Raw genomic sequence first — 20,615 nt, 5'->3', positions numbered from 1 at the left:
ATTGGCCAACAATTATTCACCTCTTTGTTTAAAAAGAAAAGAAATCTATTATATTCATGCCTTTTCTCTTTACTCCCCAATCATTTTCTACCTCTGTCTTGTGACAAAGAAAAACAATTTTACAAAAACATCTGATACAGAACCCTTGTTTGACAACCTATCCAATATTCTATTCTAATAGTCCCTCAGCTCTTTGATAAGAAGGAAGTATGTTTTATTATCTCTTTTCCAGAACCTTCACTGCTTTTTTCCCCATTATTCAAAGTTTAACTTCCTTGTTTTTTTTTTTTCCAAGTTTCTTTGCCTTCAACAGAGAGTAATTCAATGTTGTGGCAGATCCTTGCTTTGTTCAACAGCACAGCATTCAACACCCAACAAGCAATTGTAAGATTCTTCTTATATCCCAGGCACTGGGATAGGTCTGGGGATTACAAAACTATACAGTCCCCACCCTCATGGATCTTATATTCTTTTGGTAAGGGAGAGAAAGATTAGCTTGGACACACACACACACACACACACACACTTCAATAAAAACTATTTACAAAATGCACTCAAAAAACATTTTGGGTTGGTTACTGAGGGTGTGGCATATCAAGATTAGCTTCCTTTGGGAAACCACTCCTAAACTGAGCTTGGAAGGAAGTCAGGCTTCCATGAGGTGGAGGTGAGATAGAAGTGTGTGAATTCAGGCACAGGAGAGAGACTGTGCAAAGTCAGGAAGGAAATGTCTGTTGGGAGTAGAAAGTTGGTCAGTTTGGCTGGACTGTTAAGTTCATGACGGAGAGTAACATGCATGTGATAAACCTAGAGAGGGAAGCCTTGGAACCACACTACTGGGGGCTCAAATACAAAGCTGAGGGGCTTGTATTTTGTCCTAGAGGGAAGGGTCAGCACTGTGCTTTAGGGATACAGCTTTGGTAGCTTGAGTGGACAGTGGAGTAGAAAGGAGAGAAAGTGATCTCATTGTGGTCACTGTCAATAATTGTACCCAATCCACACCTCCATATGTATGTGTGTGTGTACATGTATACACACACATACATATATATACATATATACATACATACATACATATATATACATATACACACACATACACATACAGAGAGAGAGAGAGAGAGAGAGAGTACAGTTCTTATCAGTCCTCCTAAAATTCCTGCCCACTGGAAGATTTCCATTATGGCTTTTAATTCAATCTAAATCAATCAATAAACATTAAACCCAACTACTTGCCAGGCTTTGTGCTAAGCCCTGAGGATTAAAAAAAAAAAAAAGGCAAAAGACAGTCCCTGCCCTGAAGGGACTCACCCTGTAATGGTGTTTATCAAGTGTAAGGCCCTGGGGAAGCCAAAAATTAAACAGCCTCTGCTCTAACAATCCACTACATTTTAAATTCCATAAGTTTCAATACAGTTCTCACATCACCCATCTGGCATCTTGAAGATAATTTAGCATTTTATTAAAGACTTAAGGCCATCATTATAATAATGAGTGTACTTTGTCACAAAGAGTGACACTCCCAAGTGTTGCTGGCCCCTCTTCCAAAGACTTTTGGAGGGCTGTGCTTTTAGAATTCTCTGTTTCTTTTAGGATTCCCCCTCACTCCCCCTCCACCCCCGTCTTCCTCATGGTCAGTTGCCCTTTCTTCCCACTGCCAATTCATAGTGCCCTCTCCTCCTAATTCCCTGCTTCTGATCTGACATGAGCAGAAACCCCAGATAACTGACTTTGTTACAATTACCTATAAGGTAAAGAATGAATAGATCCCAAGTGAGGGGTTGACAGAGTTTTCCCATGGAGCAAAGCACATGAGTGTTAATGTGGGTTATTTCACTTTCTATTCCTCATCCTATTTCTTTTGCTTTTTCTTTTGAGAATCACCCCCGCCCCCCTTCTTCTTTTCATCTCACTCATTTTCTGTGGTCTCCTCAGCCCCAGAGATGATGTGGAGAAATTTAGTAGGTGAGAAAAAAACCACCACAGAGGGCACAGAATCAGCCTGATTTTGGTCACAGACAAAAATTCCTCAGATGGGTGCTTGCCTCCGTGAACTGTGAGGCTCCCTCCTAAGGAGCTCCAGGCATTTACAGAATTGCCAGATTTTAGGAGTTTAGATCCGTAAGTCTAATTCTCTTCCCTTTGTGGATGAGGGAACTGAGAGTGGAGAGTGCTGCAATTTCTTGCTCAAAGTTACTCAGATATTTAGAGACAAATCTGGTACCAAGAACCCATGTCTTCTGCCTCCTAGTGGTCTTTGAACTATATAATACTAGCAGAGGGAGGGAGCGGGAAGAGACATACTGTCCATCTATCTATATTATTAAATATTCCTATATTTGATCATTAAAATAGCACCCTTTCCTGAGCCTTCCTCAGTAACTCATGGGTGGTACAAGGTTTGGCACTTTTCACCAACAGATTATTATATGACTGGTACAGGATGCTCCTGGAGCTGTGGGGCTCCCACAATGGGAGGCATAAGGAGGCTGGTCTATCTGCTCAATCCTTTAGAAGTCTTTATACCCTGTGATCTTGAGACTCTGGGGAGGTTAATTTGCTTCTGTCTGCAGATATTTACACATTTTCCTCTTAAGTGGCACCTTCTACTTGAGGTTTCTCCTGATTCCTACAGTTGCTAGTGTCTTCTTCCAACAAATTACCATATTTTTATCTTGGATATAACCTGAAGATTATTTAAATATGATGGCACAGTAGATAGAGTAATGGATTCCCTGGGTTCAAATCTTGCCTCAGATACTTATCAGCTATATGTCCCTTGGTAAGATACTTAACTCCTCACCTCAGTTTCCTCAACTGTAAAGTACCTACCTCTCAGGGTTGTAACAATTAAATGAGAGTGTATATAAATGCTTTACAAACTTAATGCACTTTATAAATTCTAGTTATTATTATGTTGTTGTTTCCCCTGATAAAATGTAAGCTCTTTGAGAACTAGGACTGCTGCCTTTTGCTTTTGTGTCCATAGTGCCAAGCACATAGTAGAGGTTTAATAAATGTCTTAATAAAAATCAGTTGATGCTACCTTGCTGTATTAGGCTGAGGTTGCATGAAAGGGACCTGGAAGGAGAAATGACGTTAAATACACTCTAGATCAGTTTCCCTCTTTGGTCCCAGAGCTCCACTCATATTCTGGACTAGGTATTAGACTTTTCTCAATATGCCACTCTAGTAGATGCTTTTGCTTTGAGCTATTTTGTCCTCTGCCTGACTATGAAAGCTAAGCACACTGGTAGAGGCTCATGAATTATGGGTTTATGGATTCACACACAAAATATTTTGACCCTAAAAGAGCCATCCTTTGGGGATCTGATCTGTGAGATGGGGGTTGGGGAAGGGTAGACCCTAGTTCTCAAGAAGAGGGGACATAGAAAAATGTGTAAGGATACAAAGGGGCACATGGCAAAAGCATGCCTGAGACATGTAGCCTAGAGAGTCTATAGAACTTCTGGTCAAAATGTAGCTGTTAAGCAAATTTCCAATGTTTGACCAAAATCACGTGTGCTGCCTGGGCATTGTGGGGATTGCATTTGGTTGGAAGAGGAGAGTCTGGACTCGGATCTCAGCTCTGCCACTAAGTTTCTAGGAGACCTTGGGCAAGTTATTTAATCTACGTAGGTCCAAGTTTCCTTATTTTCCAAATGAGGGCTTTGGACCATTTGAACCCAAAGGCCCCTTTTTGATTTTAAATCCTATGAACTATAGGAAACCTCATAATATTTTACTTTCTATGTGTATGTGTAATACAAATGTATGTTGTGTGTATATATATGTATATATATATATATATATTTATACATAGACACACATAAGAGGTAGCATGGCAGGGTGGTGACATAAAGTAGGCCAGCCTTGGACACAGAAAGACCCAGCTTCAAGTCCTACCAGTGTGTATGAATATGGTGAAGTCACTTAACTTCTCAACACTCCAGGCAACTCTCTAAGACCCTAAATTACAGCAGATGAGTTTCCAGTTTGCATTGGTAAAAGGATTTCCTATATTATGAGCTTCCCACATGCATGAAATTAACAGTCCAGTCCAAAAAGTAGACCTACAAGCATGTATATGTATACATGGATATTTTATGTAGATAATCAATATAATCATATTAAAAGAAAAAACCCAAAGTTTAAAAATCCATCCATAAAATTGGGACAAGAACTGTTCAAGAGAAATGTTGCCTATGGAATGCTGATGATAAGCAACTGACGAAAGACTGGCATGATCAGAAGTGCCTCCCCTCTTTAATCTCACCCCCCACCACCACCACCATCCCAGTCTTTTAGCAACAGGGAATAACTGCTCATGATTCCAGTACCATTAAAAATGCCCCTGAGTCTTCTAGCCAGATAAATGAAATGGTTTAATTGTTTTTCTTCTTCAGAAGAAAAATGAAGACAAACAAATAAACAAGAAACCTTCCCACAATTTAGCTGCTTTTCTAAAACCAGACATCACGGCTGGAAGGGAACCTCTTCATCCCACCTTCTATAATTCTAGTTAAAAACACGAATGTTCTTTCATCTCTCCTAAAAAGCTTCTTTACTACTGGACTTGTTGTTCACTAATCAATAAAACTCTTTGGCTGGTTGAGGAAGAATAATGCATTGATATAAGGGAAGGTAACACTTCTGAGGGAAGTTTTCCTGAGAGCTTTGTACATTGAACACCCATTCTCTTTGTCCCCTGCCATCTCTACCACCACCTCCCCTCTTATCATCCAATCATCTGTCCACTCCTAGACTATCCAATCCTTGAGACCTTGAAGTGCCCTGAGTGTGAAATTTTTAATTAGTTGTCACCTAGGAAGACCCAAGAATTGCTAAGGTGGTAGACAGCTTTCTGCTCTGAAAACTCAGGGTGGGAAATATAGCTGGCAATTGAGAGTGACTACATGCTGGGTATTTTAAAAGTTTTCTTACCTCATCTTTGTTGATAAGCCCCATTTTGGACATGTCGATGGTGAAGTAATGGATGTTGGGAAGGCTGATTTCCATGTCTTCTATCTGAAATTAATTCCATAATATAGATCATGGAGTGTGATTATTTTGAACCTCCATCCATCCACCCATTTTCTCTTATTCCCTCCTACCCAATTGTTCCTGTCTATGACTCTTTCTATTGTTGCTATTTCAGTCATGTCTGACCCTTTGTGACCCTTTCAGGCTTTTCTTGGCAAAGATACTGGAGTAGTTTGCCATTTCCTTCTCCAGATCATTTTACCAATGAGGAAACTGAGGAAACAGGGGGAAGTGACTTTCCTAGGATCACACAGCTGGTTAGAATCTGAGGCTGCCTACCTGCTCTCCTTCTGGTATTTGTAATATATCTTTTCCTCCTCCTTCTCTAATCCTTTGCCTGCTCCCATCTCATATTGTCCAAGGCAGCTCTCTTTGGTGACTTCTATCATTCTATACTAAACATATCCAATTCTTCCCACATAAGTCCCCAAACAGCCTTCCTGTTGACCACCCTTTTCCTGCAACCTCCTTATTCCTCTCTACATCCCTCCTCACAAATTTTAGTTCATTACAAACACAGATTCACTCAGGATTGTGCTACTGGCTAGTGGGAGCAAATTGCAAAATTTTCAGTGTGAGCTCAGAAACAGGCAGATGCTACTAATCAGTGCTCGCCTGATTGTTTTGTTGATTGCCTAGACTTAAGAAAGTGATAAAGAAAATGTTAATAATGAAGATTATACTGAAAAGCATGTTCTGTGTACTGAAACATTTATCAGCACATCCTTGAATCCACTCCTAGACCATGGTGTAGGGACATAGAGGTGCTGTAGGTCACACTTACCCTAAATCAGCAGCAAACAAAAAGGAAACAGAATTTTCAACAAGAATTAAGAATGATGCTATTGACCCATATTGCCAGTTCTACTCATCTCCTACTGTTGCTTATTTTTTCTTTGCTGCACAGAATTATTAAGCCATAGCAGGTTGTTTTTACCTAGTATTTCATTTTCTATTTTATCTTCAAGCTCTTTCTTAAAATGAGAAGATCCCCAGCAAGTTATCACAACCTAAACTCTCCAAAGGGATAAGTGAGGAAAGTTACCTGTGGAATTTGGCTCAAGGAGAACACTTGAATTTCATAGAGGGTCTTCTGAACCGAAGGTGAATACTCTCCTTTGTCATACGGCCCAGCAAATTTCTCCAAGACAATATCCCTAACACCATTCCTTAAACACAGAAGGGGGAAAGAATAGATTCAAGAGATAGCAAAGCTGTGACATTTTTTTTTCAAATGAAGATTTCATTAATAATGCCACTTCTTTTTAGTATGACTTTACCTGTCCCCTCCTGCCCTCATCCCACTCACCCCGCTAGGGATCCTCATATCATGCATGCTTATGCTTCTCATTTCCTCATGCAGTAAAAGCAAACAATATTTTCTAGTCATCTGATAGATGATCAAATATGAGTCACTGGGAAAAAGAACTTTTAAGAATATTAGAACATTGTGATATTTGGTTTTGCTTCAAAATCTCATTACCACTACCTCTGTACATCTCGTCTCCAAACACCCGCTCCCTAACACACACACACACACACATACACCCCTTCTTTGGGATCCCTGGCATCAATCTACCAGGCAACTTCTATTATCTAGTACATTTGACAATTCGCACCAATAAGATACAAACTCTCCCCGTCTCTCATCCCTGTCAAGTACTCAAGAAAAATAGGAAGAAGGCATTTGACAACTTTGATCATCCTCCCTTTCCTTACCCCAGCTAGTCCCCAAATTAATAACTATATTCTCCTTGCAATCCCTGACTCCCAATGCAGAACTGGGTTTCTTTTAAAACCATAACAACTGAAAGGCTAATATATATGTAAGGTAGCATTAATAAATAAACATATATATGTGAGTGTATAGATGTACATATGTACATATATGTACATATACATACATATATGTATTTGAGGTGTAATACATATAAAAAAAGAAGAAAGGAAGAGTGCTATAGGTGGTGGGATAGAATCATAGAGCAGGGTTCAGTAATGGCCAGATCACTTCCAGAGAGTTCAGTTCAGTTCTGAGCAATGCCTTTTTTTTTTTTTTTGCGGGGCAATGGGGGTTAAGTGACTTGCCCAGGGCCACACAGCTAGTATCAAGTGTCTGAGGTCAGATTTGAACTCAGGTACTCCTGAATCCAGGGCCAGTGCTTTATCCACTGCGCCACCTAGCTGCCCCCAATGCCTTTTTCTTTTAAAAAGAAGAGATCATGACAAATCAAAATCCATCCAGAAGAGAGTGACTAGAATGGTGAGAAATCATGTCATAGGAGGAATGGTTAAAGAAACTAGGGATGATTAGCCTGGAAAAAAGAGAAGACTTAATGAAAACATTTTTGAAGGACTGTTGTACGGAAGAAGTAGTCTTAACGATTTAGAGCCGGAAAGGACTTTTGGGGCAAAATGTAGGCTGTCTAGTCCAACTTGTCCTAAATTCAACACAATTCAATGAGCATTTATTAAGCACCTACTGTGTCCCAGGCACTGTGCTGACTGCTAATGATACAAAAAGAGGCAAATGACAGCCTCTTGCTCTCAAGAAGCTTACAGTCTAACAGGAACAAATATCCCTTCTAAAACTTACCCAAGAAAGGTCAGGTGGTTCAACTCCCTCATTTTACAGTTGGGAGAAGTGAGACCCAAAGATGTTATATGACTTGCCCAAGGTGTTACAAATATAACATAATGGCAGATTCAGATATTTGAACCCAGGTCCTTCTGACTCTAAGTCAGCAATTTTCCCAAGGTGCCTCTGAAATACTTGTTCTGTGTTGCAATAAAGGGTGGAACCAGGAGCAATAGGTATACAATACAGATTAATGCAAGGGATAACTTTCAAATAATAGGGACTATCCAACAAGGGAATGGGTTACTTATAAAGCAAGATGGTGATCCAGATATTAGATAGATAGATAGATATTTGATAGATAGATGGATGGAGGAATGGGTGAGTGGGTGGGTGAATGGATAGATAGATAGATAGATAGAACTTTTGTTAATCACTTATATGTAACAGGACCAAGCATTAGCAGTATCCAAGAGATGAGAATCTATAGTCACCCATCACCTAGAGATATTGGAGGAGACCTATATGACCTTCTGGTGCTATGGATTCCACCCCAACTCATGGAGTTGGGGCGGAGGGGGTCAGTTCATGCTCCTGACTCCTCACCACACTGCTTGGAAGTCCACATTCTGGAACTGATTGTAACGCCACTTGCAGTAGACCTGGGTGGCAAAGCAGCGGTCTTTCACTTCAGGAAGGGTTGTGAACTGGTCCTTGATGAAGCCTTCAAATCCAGACTGGGTTGTTTTCAAAACTTTCATGTCTTTGATGCCAGAGTGAACAGTTGGGGGTTCTGTTCAGAGAAAAAGAAGTAAAAAGGAGAAATCAAAATGTTAAAAGGCTGAACTCTACCTTTATGCCAGTGGAAAAGAAAAGTAGAAATTCTGGGGCTGTTGCCATTTTCACAAAATAACCCTGCTTTCTCCCAAAACATTATTCTTTCCCAGACCCATGACTCTGTGCTTCTCCCAGGAGGCTTTCAAATTCTTAAATGAAAAAATTCAGAATAACCTTTTCAGAGAAAACATTGTTATCTCTTCTATGGATACGCTTTTGTCAGTTCCTCTATGTACAATGTATTTCTCCCTGTATCAAAATTCTATCCCAATGGAATGTATAGAATCAAGGTAGGAATGGGAAAGAGTTTAAAGCACCCATTTCAGCTAAAACACCCTGAAACGAATACCCTTGCTCCTCCATGCTGCCATACCCAAAGGCAGGCATTATGTATGTAATTAACATTCTGCATCTTTAAGGAAAAGTCTGAGGATGGAGAGATAACCTTGAAGAGTAGATCGAGCCAGCATTGACACACATTGGACAAAGTCTGGCCATTTGACCCTGGGTGAGTCATTTTATCCCTCAGTGATTAGGCAACTATCTAAAATTATAAATTTTAGAGCAGGGGCTAATCTATATTGGTAGAAGGTAGTGGAGTAGGTTGGGGTAGGGTTCTATATAGACAACTCCCCAAATCAGTGAAATCACAGAATCTCACTGGTTTAGACAAAAGAAAACCCTATACCAATGTTATCTAATGTGTCTCCTATTGTCGTTGTAGCTCCCTTTATTATAATTCTGGACACTCAGTTTGATGGGCTGACCATTGAGATTATTCATTCAATAAACATATATTAAGCACTGACTGAGTACCAGGCATTGTGCTAGGAGCTAGAGCCACAAATCCTTCCAGAATATGGTTTCAGCCTATCTTTTCAGGCTGATTAAACATGACTCTCTCTCTCTCGTTCATATCACATTTCAGCCAAACTCAGCTATGTATTTTCTGTTCATTTTTGTATGGAACAATGAACTTACATTCTATTGGGGGCTAAGGAGTGGGGAAACAGCATATATACAGAAAAGTGAATACAAAATATATTCTAAAATAAGCCACTAACAATAAGGATGCCAGGAAGGGATGGGAAAAGTACTTTGTGAGAGGTAGCACTTTGTATTGACTGTCCCCCATGAGTGGAATGCTGTTGCTCCTTATTATCACCTCCTGGAACCCCTCAAGGCTCAAGCTTTGCCTGGTCTCTTAGCTGCTAATGCCTTCCCTCTTGCCCTGTATTGCCTTATAGCTTGTTTCTATATGTGTAAAGAGGCAGATTCTGTTTTCTCATTAGAATATAAGCTCTTAGAGGGCAGGGACTATTTCACTGTGGCTAGCACAGTGCCTAGAAAATATAGGCAGTTAAGGAGAGGCTTGAAGGAAGCTAGACCTTCTAAGAGTCAGAGATGAGGGAGGACTCTATTCCAGGAATGAGTGGGTGGGTGGGGGACAGACTTTGCAAAGGCAGGGAGGTGAGATATGAGATGTCATGAACCAAAAATACATACATCAGTTTGTCTGAAATGTAACACGTATGAGGCAGAGTAATGTTTAATCAGCCTGAAAAGATAGGCTGTGGCTTGATCCTGGAGAGCTGTCAATACCACAGAAAGGGGTTTGCATTTTATCCTAGAGACATTAGGGTGATGTTGAAGGTTCTTTTATATCTGTGTGTGTGCGTGTGTGCGTGTGTGCGTGTGTGCGTGTGTGTGTGTGTGTGTGTGTGTGTGTGTATACACCACTCTCCATAATCCCTTTTTTTTTTTTTTTTAGTGAGGCAATTGGGGTTAAGTGACTTGCTCAGAGTCACACAGCTAGTAAGTGTTAAGTGTCTGAAGCTGGATTTGAACTCGGGTACTCCTGACTCCAGGGCTGGTGCTCTATCCACTGCGCCACCTAGCTGCCCCATCTATAATCCCTTTTTACAATTACATTTTATTTTATTTTCAGATCTGCCTTCTCTCCTTCACACATCCTCTTATCCATCAGTAAAGGAATCAAGAAAAATAAACCTTGTTACAAGTACATATAGTCAAGCAAAACAAATTCCTGCACTGATCGTATAAAATTTTTTGAAAACCCATGTCTCTATCATTTTTCTATCATCCATAGTCTCTTTTTAATTTTTTTTTATTTTGGTGAGGCAGTTGGGGTTAAGTGACTTGCCCAGGGTCACACAGCTAGTAAGTGTTAAGCGTCTGAGGCCGGATTTGAACCCAGGTCCTCCTGACTCCAGGGCTGGTGCTCTATCCACTGCGCCACCTAGCTGCCCTCATACATAGTCTCTTAATGCATGCATTTCAGAAGGTTTTCTCCCCATTACCAAGTGATTCCAGTGTAGGCAGTTTGGTAAGTGGAAAGAAAACTGAAGTAGAAATCAGAAGACTTGGGTTTTGAAATCAGGGGACCTGGGTTTGAGGAAGCCACTGAAAGTTCTTAAACAGAGAAGTGACATTGTTACATCCTTGTTTTAGGACTACCCAAATCAGGGTGTGGAACCAAGATGGTAAAGTAATAGCAAGGTCTACTTACCCAAAGGACTATGATTTAATGAATATTATTTCACCTAAAGAAATACCTCTACTACTCTCCCATCTTCACTCAATGCCCACAAGTCCCATTAACTCTCAAGTCTGTGGATCTAAAAAGCTTAGCTGGCCCAGGCAACTTTGATTCTTTGAGATAAACCACTTATTTCCAAAATGCTATTGGGATTGCAGAAGAAAGTAATTCAGAAAGTAGTTCTCTTCAGGCTAAGTAGGTCCTTGACTAAATTCCCACCATAGGCAAAGGTGACTGGATTGAGTTACAAAATGAACGGTCCCATCATTTTAGCTTTATTGAATTTTAAGTAGCCTTTTCTGAAGACCATCAGCAAACATTTACTTAAGTACTCACTAGGTGCAAAACATAAAAAGCTCATAGACCCCAGCTAAATTCTAGTTACAGATTTTAATAGCACAGTGATTTATACTCCCTACATAGTTTTAATTGAAGTGGTTCAATAGACATTGCTCTGCATTCAGGAGTAGCTGAATTTCAGTAAAAGTGAAATAATTACTATTTCACATTCCTCTCTGTTATATCCGATAGAGAACAATGACCAGTGAAATGTTGGTTCATTAAATATGTATTAGTATCTGCAGTGTTCAGTATAGTATTCCAGTCTAAACAAGACCGGAAAGAATGGATTTATTTTTAATCTCAAACATGTATTGCAATCCACAATTAAGAAAGGAGAGTAAGAGCAGCAAGGAATACAGGGCTCTGTCCTGGACCCCTTCTGGTTCAACATTTTTATCAATTTCTTGGATGAGGGAACAGTTGTCATGTTCATCAAATTTGTAGGCAAGACAATTCTGAAAGCAATACTGAAGTCTGAAACACATTGGTTTCAAGAAGCAAGATCCATTAATATTTCCATGGGCTACAATGATTGAGTCAAGTCAAGTAAAGTGAAAATTACTAGAAAAAATGTACATTTGTTCACTTGGGTTTAAAATTTCAACTGTAGCAGGGCTGGGTAAGGGATTGATGGCCACACAAGATGCCACTTAACAATGACATTGTAAGGAAGAAAAACTTGGAAAGATTTAAGATCTCTGATCCATGCACTGACCAACCATGATTCCAGAGGATCAGTGATGAAGAATGTTACCCACCACACGACAGAAAGACTATAGATTCAGGGAACAGAATGAAACATAAATTTTTGGTCATGGTCAATGTAGGAATTTGTTTTACTCAACTATACATAGTTGTTATATGAGTTTTGTTTTTCTTTATTTCTCTAATGGGAGATAGGAAGGTAGGAAAGAGAGAAAATAAATGCTTAATTGAAAAAATTTTAAAAATAAAAAAAGGGCTTAGTGTTTTATTAGACTGCAAGTTCAATGTGTGTCTAAAGTGTTATGTTATGACATCAAAAAGAGTTGAGGTGATATTAGACCATGTTACTGAGGAAACGAATCTGGAACAAGGGGAAAATAGTTTTGCTGTGCTCTATTCTGATGAGACAAGACCTGAAAGTCATTTTTGACAAGGTTTCACATTTTAGGAAAACATTCTAATAATTTGAGTTAACCCAAAACATAATGGGTTCCCTTGGGAGATAATGAGTTCTCCCTCAATAGAGATATTGAAGCAGATGCAAGATGACTGCTTGACTGTTATGTTCTAGTGGGGATTCCTTGTGGATATAGATTGAGTTAACTGGGTGCTCGTGTCTCTTCCAAACTGTAATATTCTGTGATTCTGATTCCATGCAGGACATTGACAAACTAGAGTATGTACAAAGGAGGGTTACTGGGGTGGTTGAAGCACTTGAAGCCATGTGATACAAGTACTAGTTGCAGGGACTAGGAATATTTGTCCTTGGGGAGGAATGACATGATGGCTATCTTTGAGTATTTGATGGGTTGTCATGTGGAAGGCAGATTGGACTAGTTTTGCTTAGATGTAAAGGGTAGAACCAGGTTGGAATTTGAGATGAGAAGAGGAGAAGAGCACCATCTGCCTATCTCTTGCTTATAATAGACTATAAAGTATATCATAATGTATTGGGAAGGAAAGGCATTTATAAACACCAGTGCAATTCAATTACCCTTGTCATTTGCTTCTATGCAAATGCTCACTCAACTTACTTCCATCCAAATGATACCTACCATCTCTACACCGAAGTCCACCAAGGGAGCTTTTCTCTTGCCTGAATTCAATACTCTTTCCTCAACTCACTGTGAACCAGGCTAATTCTCACCCAGTAAAGGATCTTTGAACTATCTACCCCTGCCTTAATATTTTACAAATTCTCTCTTCCCTCTCCCCCTGAAAAATCTTTGACTAGACTGATTAAATGTAGTCTTTAAAATATCCCACTCCCTACTATATGTACCTTCTTCAAGGGTATTAAGTGTGGAAGCTATTATATTTCCTCATGACAGAACTTTTTTATGTCTCAGGGAAAGCTTTGTGCTTTGTGACACCTGATGTGTAGGTAAGGAAATGGGTTTGTTTTCTATTAATTCTCAGTGAGTTCCTTTCCTTAAGAGAACTAAAGGGTAGGGTATATGATTCTTTGGGAAAGAAATTGCAGTCTGGTAGGTTAATGAGTATGTAGGAGGAATACCAAAAGCTAGGGAAAATTATTTTGCAGGAAAGTTGAATTTCTAAAAACTCTTTCCCCTCTTCTCCCCTCCCCCTTTCAATCCCCATGCATTACTCCACAATCATTGAGGGAAACCTGAAAAGCTGATTAAGTGGTTTCATGGAAATGTAACCCAGAAAAGGACAATCTTTTTTGGTGAGTTGCTTCTTTTTTGCATAAATTTGAATATTCTTTGAGTGTGTGAAGCATAATATTTTCATTGGTGGGTCTGTAGACTAAAAAGGCTCCAACTCAGTCATTGTACTGAGAGTTGGGATGCTGCCAATAGAGAAGATAAAATAAACTCTCTGATTTTATCTGGGGTTCTTTATGTCTGCCAAGACAAGTTAACACACACACACACACACACACACACACACACACACACACGAAAAGAGTTTTCATAGAAAGATAAGAGTGCCAGAGTCATGAAGGCTCATTCTGCCAAAAATGCGGTAATAGTTAATTGTCTCTGGGAACATAAGCCATTTATTTCTGTGCAAAATTGAAGCCAAAATGGATTAAAATATGCAACTACTGTCTCCATTTTCATAATGTATCTATAAAGGGAAGGTTCCAATAGAACCAAGGAGGACAAGTATTCCCATGTGTATTGTCAGTTCTGTGCCAGTGTTGGAGGCAGGCCTAGACTTTACATTGGGGAGCTTTGTCAGAACCAAGAGAACCCATGTGATCAGCTCGTTCTACTTACAGTTGGATGAAATTTTAAAAATATCACATCAAGTGCAAATCATCCAATCACAGAGCCTAGAGTTGGAAGGGAACTCAGCACAGTGGGAAAGAGTCTTGGGTGTAGGATCAAGGGGACCTGGAGCAGTCTCAACTGCTTATTATATGCATAATCATGAGCTGGTCATTTCCCCATTTTGGGTCTCAGTTTTCTCCTCCATAAAATGAGGGGTTTCGGGCGGCTAGGTGGTGCAGTGGATAGAGCACCGGCCCTGGAGTCAGGAGTACCTGAGTTCAAATCCGGCCTCAGACACTTAACACTTACTAGCTGTGTGACCCTGGGCAAGTCACTTAACCCCAATTGCCTCACTAAAAATAAATAAATAAATGAGGGGTTTGAACCAGATGGAAACTCCATCCCAGCTTGAAATCTATGATTTTGTAATCCATCTAGTCCAACCCATACCTAAGCAGGCATCCCTTCTGTCAGACAAATGGTCATTCAACCTTTACTTGATGCCATCTAATGATGGTGAACCTGTAATCTCCTGAGACAGTTTTTGGAGATTAAGTAGACTAGATGAATGAGTGTTTCACCAGTCAGGTTTTGTTGTTGGCAGATATGCATACCTAAGGCAGCAACTTGAATGGGAAGGAGAGGCTGAGGACAATAGACATGCCTTACTTACTGAGCTTTGGTTCTAGATCCTAGCTTATTTAGGTTCCAATTGCAGAGAATCTTGGGAGCAAAGCTTACTTTGGTGCTCTAGCTTTGTCATTGGTCCTTTAGATTTAGGGGGAAGGAACAGATTCCCTCAACTGGATTTTGCAGAACCAGGCTTACAATGAGGGATATAATGTATTATGATGAATTTTCTAAGCCATGCCCTCCTGGCTTTTGTTAACTTTCTAGCTAGGCATGGTGACCATAACCTCAGCTTTGTACTAAAAAAGTGTTAGTCTGACTCCACTTCATGGAGAAGATTTCTATTCTTTTATAACCCAGCTCCAGCCTCTCTTTCTAGCCTCATTGTCTGTTACTCTTCCTCCCACAGTCTTTGATCCAGGCTTATTGGCCTTCTTTTTGTTCCTCACACACAACCCTCTGTCTCTCCTCTCTGTGCCTTTGCACTAGCATTGCCTTATGCCTAGACTACACTACCTCTTCACTTTGACAGAGGAATCCAACTCTTCCTTCAAGCTACAACTAATGTACCACTGTCTTCACAAAGCCGTTCCTGATGTCCCTAATTGCCAGTGTCTCCCTTCCAAACTACCTTTTTGTTTTACTTTTATCTTTATTCTATATATAACTACATAGGTACTGGTTGTCTTCCCAATAAGAACTGAAGCTCTTCCACTCTATACTTTTTTTTCTGGTGGGGCAATGAGGGTTAAGCTAATTGCCCAGGGTCACACAGCTAGTAAATGTTAAGTGTCTGAGGCCGGATTTGAACTCAGGTCCTCCTGAATCCAGGGCCAGTGTTTTATCCACTGCTCCACCTAGCTGCCCCCTAGAACTGAAGCTCTTCATGGGGCAGTTAGGTGGCACAGTGGATAGAGCACCAGCCCTGGATTCAGGAGGACCTGAGTTCAAATCCGGCCTCAGACACTTAACACTTACTAGCTGTGTGACCCTGGGCAAGTCACTTAACCCCAATTGCCCAGCCAAAAAAGAAAAAAGAACTGAAGCTCTTCAAGAGTAGTAATTGTTTCATTCTTTGCACTTGTATCCCCAGATCTAAGAATGATGCCTGCCACATAATAGGTCCTTAAGATTTTTGCTAATTAATTTATAATAAACCATGAATTGAAATATAAATGCAAACTATTATTTTCCAAGTGTAAGGTATACAAGAAGGAACTATGTATGACACAGCATGAAGGAATCATCAGAACTCAGTGCTGCAGAAGGGTCCAATGAAGACTGAAAAAAGCACCATTACATGAAAGGAGGGACTCCCTGGTGACCTTAGAGAAGGAAGGAAGAGTAAGAATAGAATCCACCTGTAGGAGTGGAATCTAAAGGCCACAAATTAACCCATGAGTGATGTTCATGATGCCTTCAGACACAATTTTCATGGGAAACATTTCTATGCTTTTCCTCACCAACCAAGACATGGCAACCAAGTTATTCTGCAGATCATTGGGCAAACACCCAGTTGGTCTGTGGCATAATCCTAGGCATGCATGGAGTGTGACTTCCCCACCCCAATGAAACCACAATTCCTTCCTGTGTCTGTATGCCAGCACACATCCAACCCACACTCTCTACATGCCTATGGGCATAACGCTAGGCAGCACCATTGTTAGCAGTTTCTCCATGGATGTCAGAGATGTAAATTGCCTTTGTTATTTAAGTAAGACAGTCTTGATTGAAGTCATAGGCAGGGGTTTGTGTTTTCTATAAGGTAAGGAAGTGACAGTATCATTAAAACAGAGATAGCAGAAAGATCTATGATTTCATCAGGGTCACAAGCTCCCAATGTGGGAACTTCCTCCACAAAAAGAGATCTCGACCCAACTGTGACTTAACAGATAAGTCTGAGGGATTGTCCTTGGACACATAGAGGTTAAAGGACTGTCCCAAGTACACATGGTCAATATCAGAGGAGAAAAATATGATATCTACTATAATAATTATACCAAGTAGAACACCTATAACAATATAAATGAACAGATCACTAAACAAAAGTTGGACCCTGAGAAATACTAAGAATGTATAAGGTCCCAAAGAAGAGAGCATAAAATATATCTTTCTTCAAAGACAGAGAAGTGTGTGTGTGTGTGTGTGTGTGTGTGGGAAATCACTAAGGCTCCAGTCCATTCTACATACAGCTTTTAAAGAGATTTCCCTAAAAAATAGTTCTGACCATGTTACTCCCCTGCTCAAGAAATTCCAGTATCTCCCTATGGCCTCAGATAGAAACATACTCTTCTCTTTGGCTTTCCAAGCCCTTCACAATACATCCCCAACCTACCTTTCCAACTTTATTTGACATCATTCCCCTTCCCATACTCTACAATACAGCCAAACTAGCTTTTTTGGTTGTTCTTCAAGTGTGACCCTCCATCCTTAGCTCTGTACCTTTGTATTTGGTAGTCCCTTATTTCTGGAATATACATCCTCTTCATCTCCACGCCTTAGAATCTCCTACTTCCTTAAAAATCTCAGCCCATGCATCACCTTCTACATAAGACCTTTTGTGAATCCCCATCCTTCACCCCCAGCTCCTGCAGTCCACCCTACCCCATGACTCTGTACAGGTACATCTCATTTTACTGTGCTTCACTCCATTGACTGATTTTTTTTAACAAATGGAAGGTTTGTGGCAACTCTGCATCAAGCAATTCTATCAGCACCAATTTTTTTTCAACACCATGCTTACATTTGTGTCTCTGTGTCACATTTTGGTAATTCTTGCAATATGTCAAACTTTTTCATTATTATTATTATACTCTGATGATCTGCAATCAATGATCTTTGATGAGACTATTGTAATTGTTTGGGGATGCAACAAACTATGACCATATAAGATAGCAAATTAATCAATAACTGTTGTATGTGTTCTGACTGCTCCACCAATAATTGGTCGTTCCCCCATCTTCCTCCCTCTCCTCTGGCCTCCCTATTTCCTGAGACACTACAATATTGAAATTAGGTCAATTAATAACCTCACAATAGCCTCTAAATGTTCAAGTGAAGGGAAGAGTCAATCAATTTGGCAAACTTCACTATTGTCTTTTTTTTTTTTTTTGCGGGGCAATGGGGCTTAAGTGACTTGCCCAAGGTCACACAGATAGTAAGTGTCAAGTGTCTGAGGCCGGATTTGAACTCAGGAACTCCTGAATCCAGGGCTGGTGCTTTATCCACTGCACCACCTAGCTGCCCCACTATTGTCTTTTTTAAAGAAATTTTTGCCACAGCCACCCCAACCTTCAGCAACCACCACCCTAATCAGTCAGCAGCCATCAACATCGGGGCAAAAGACTCCACTAACAAAAAGATTATAACTTGCTGAAAGCTCATTTTCTTTTTAGCAATGAAGTATTTTTAATTAAGATACATATATTTTTAGATATAGTACTATTGCATACTTAATAGACTACAGTATAGTGTAAACATAACTTTTATAAGCACTAGGAAGCCACAAAATTCATGTGACGAGCTTTATTGTGATATTTGTTCTATTGTGGTCTGGAACCAACCTCTCGATATATCTGAGGTATGTCTGCATTGATTTTAGATATTTCGTATTTTTTGTTTCATTGGTTATCATGGTTATTTTTTTCATCACCAAATGATGAGTCTCTCTATTCTGAGTTGTTCTTGGAAAGCAACTTAGTCGCTTTCTTGGGCAATAGTAGAGGTACTCCAGCATGGTGGAGTTTGATGGATCTTATGCTTCTCTGGCATTTCCTCAGAGAACCCAGGGCTACCTCTACACCACAATGAGACACTAAGGTTGGATGTTATATAGACCCGGCTACAAAGTTACAGACAGTCTCTCATGGACAGGTTACAGTCTGCATCGTTGGGGAAACTGTCACAACCCTGAGGTCACAGATCTATTTGAGTATAATTTGTGCACATTTAGATATGCATGTGCTGTCTATTAACAGAGTGTAAGCTCTTTGAGGACAGTGAGTGTTTGATTTTGGAGGTAGAGGGAGTCTTTACATTCTTTACATTGCCAGCCTTTAGCAGGGTGCCTGGCATATAATGCACCCTTAAAAAATGTTTACAGGAGGCAGTTAGGTGGCAAAGTGGATAAAGCACTGGCTCTGTATTCAGGAGGACCTGAGTTCAAATCCAGCCTCAGACACTTGACACTTATTAGCAGTGTGACCCTGGGCAAGTCACTTAACCCTCTTTGGCCCACAAAAAAAGTTTAAAGATTGACAGACGACTGCATATACATTGTCAGACATGGCTTCTGTCTTGGAGAGTTTATTTTTTTTCTTTGTTGCAAGGGAGGATTCAGTTTGGAAGGGGGCAGAAGTAACTGGCATAAAAGCAAAAGCCATAAATAAAATATTTTTAAATGGACAGTTTTGCAGTATTGGAAGTGAGTTATGTCTACACAAGTATCAGTCATGTAGTGTACCTTATGTATGTTCCTTAAGCACATTGCTCTTTCCACCAGGTGTGTGTGAATATGTGGGAGAGGGAGTTCAAAGATTATGAGAGGACTAGTTGGTGATTTTTATACTTTTTTAAATTAAATATCACTGTTGTCAATTAAATGTAAGCCCTGACTGATTAATAACCCCATAGGGAGGGACTCATGAGCTATGGTTTAGAGAGTGTTCTGACCCACTAATAACCCCATAGGGAGGGACTCATGAGCTATGGTTTAGAGAGCGTTCTGACCCACAGAAAATCTAGAACCTGGGGTGGCTCCTGGAAGGAAACCCAGATGGAGAGGGACTTCAGGTGCTACTCATGAAATTCCTCCCCATCTCCAGAGACGGCTCCCAAATTTATATTTTCAGCCCCAATCCCTGTTTTCTCATTTCTCTGAACCTCAAACTCAACACTGAACTCCAAAATTGAACTTCTCACCAGGCTCCAAATTTACTTCTCTTTTATCTCTGTCATCCTCCTTCACTCAGTCTCTTATACACAAAGCCTCTTCTTTTTCAAATCCAATCAATCAACAAGTCCTGCCAATCTGATCCCAGCAGCATCCCTGGTATTCATCCTTTCTAGTCTTGCCACAACCCTGGTTCAGACTTTTGTAACCTTGTGCCCAGACTATTGCTACAGACTAATAACTGGGTTCTTTGGTTCTTATTTCTCCATCCACTCCTTTTCCAGAGTTGTCTTCTCTATGTTCAGATGTAATCATAGGCATGCATGAAGTGTAGGTTGGATATGCCCAGGGGTTTCAGCACAACCTGCCCACACTCTATTCACACCTATGGATAGGCTCATTTCCCTCCTTTGTTCAAAACTTTTCAGTGACTCCCTGTTGTCAGCTGAATAAGTCTGACCTTAAAGAATAATAATGTATGTGTCACAATGACCACCCAAAGCCCCAGGTTTTGATATTTTAAATGACTTATCATAAAATATTTTTTTTCTTCCTTGAATCTCAATAAGTATTTTCATATCTCCATTCCTGGGTTGAAAGCCATTTAAGGATAGGGATCCAATTGTGTACACCTTTGCATTTCCCTCAGTGTACCCAATGCAGGTATGTACTATGTTTTGTTGATGTTCATCAGTAGGTTAAGAGGCAATATTGTTTAGGGGGATGGCATGTTGGTCCTGGAATCAGGAAGACTCAAGTGAAAATCCTACTTCAGATACTTCTTAGTTATGT

General features: G+C 40.1%; 1 protein-coding gene across 2 annotated transcripts in view; it reads right to left on the bottom strand.

The window, feature by feature from the left end:
- LOC122726250 (uricase) overlaps positions 1–20,615 on the bottom strand; it is a 47,834-nt gene that overhangs the window by 1,408 nt on the left and 25,811 nt on the right. For both annotated transcript variants that reach the window (XM_043963859.1, XM_043963860.1), the window contains exons 5-7: positions 8,225–8,411; positions 6,089–6,212; positions 4,945–5,028 (exon numbers count right to left, since the gene is read on the bottom strand). In XM_043963859.1, the coding sequence (XP_043819794.1) occupies positions 4,945–5,028; positions 6,089–6,212; positions 8,225–8,411 (395 nt within the window). The remainder of the gene's footprint in view (positions 1–4,944; positions 5,029–6,088; positions 6,213–8,224; positions 8,412–20,615) is intronic.

The sequence above is a fragment of the Dromiciops gliroides genome, chromosome 4, assembly GCF_019393635.1.
Source record: "Dromiciops gliroides isolate mDroGli1 chromosome 4, mDroGli1.pri, whole genome shotgun sequence".
In the NCBI taxonomy this organism is placed as follows: Eukaryota; Metazoa; Chordata; class Mammalia; order Microbiotheria; family Microbiotheriidae; genus Dromiciops; species Dromiciops gliroides.
Note: the sequence above shows the minus strand (reverse complement) of the source record. Positions and strands in the feature narration are given on the sequence as shown.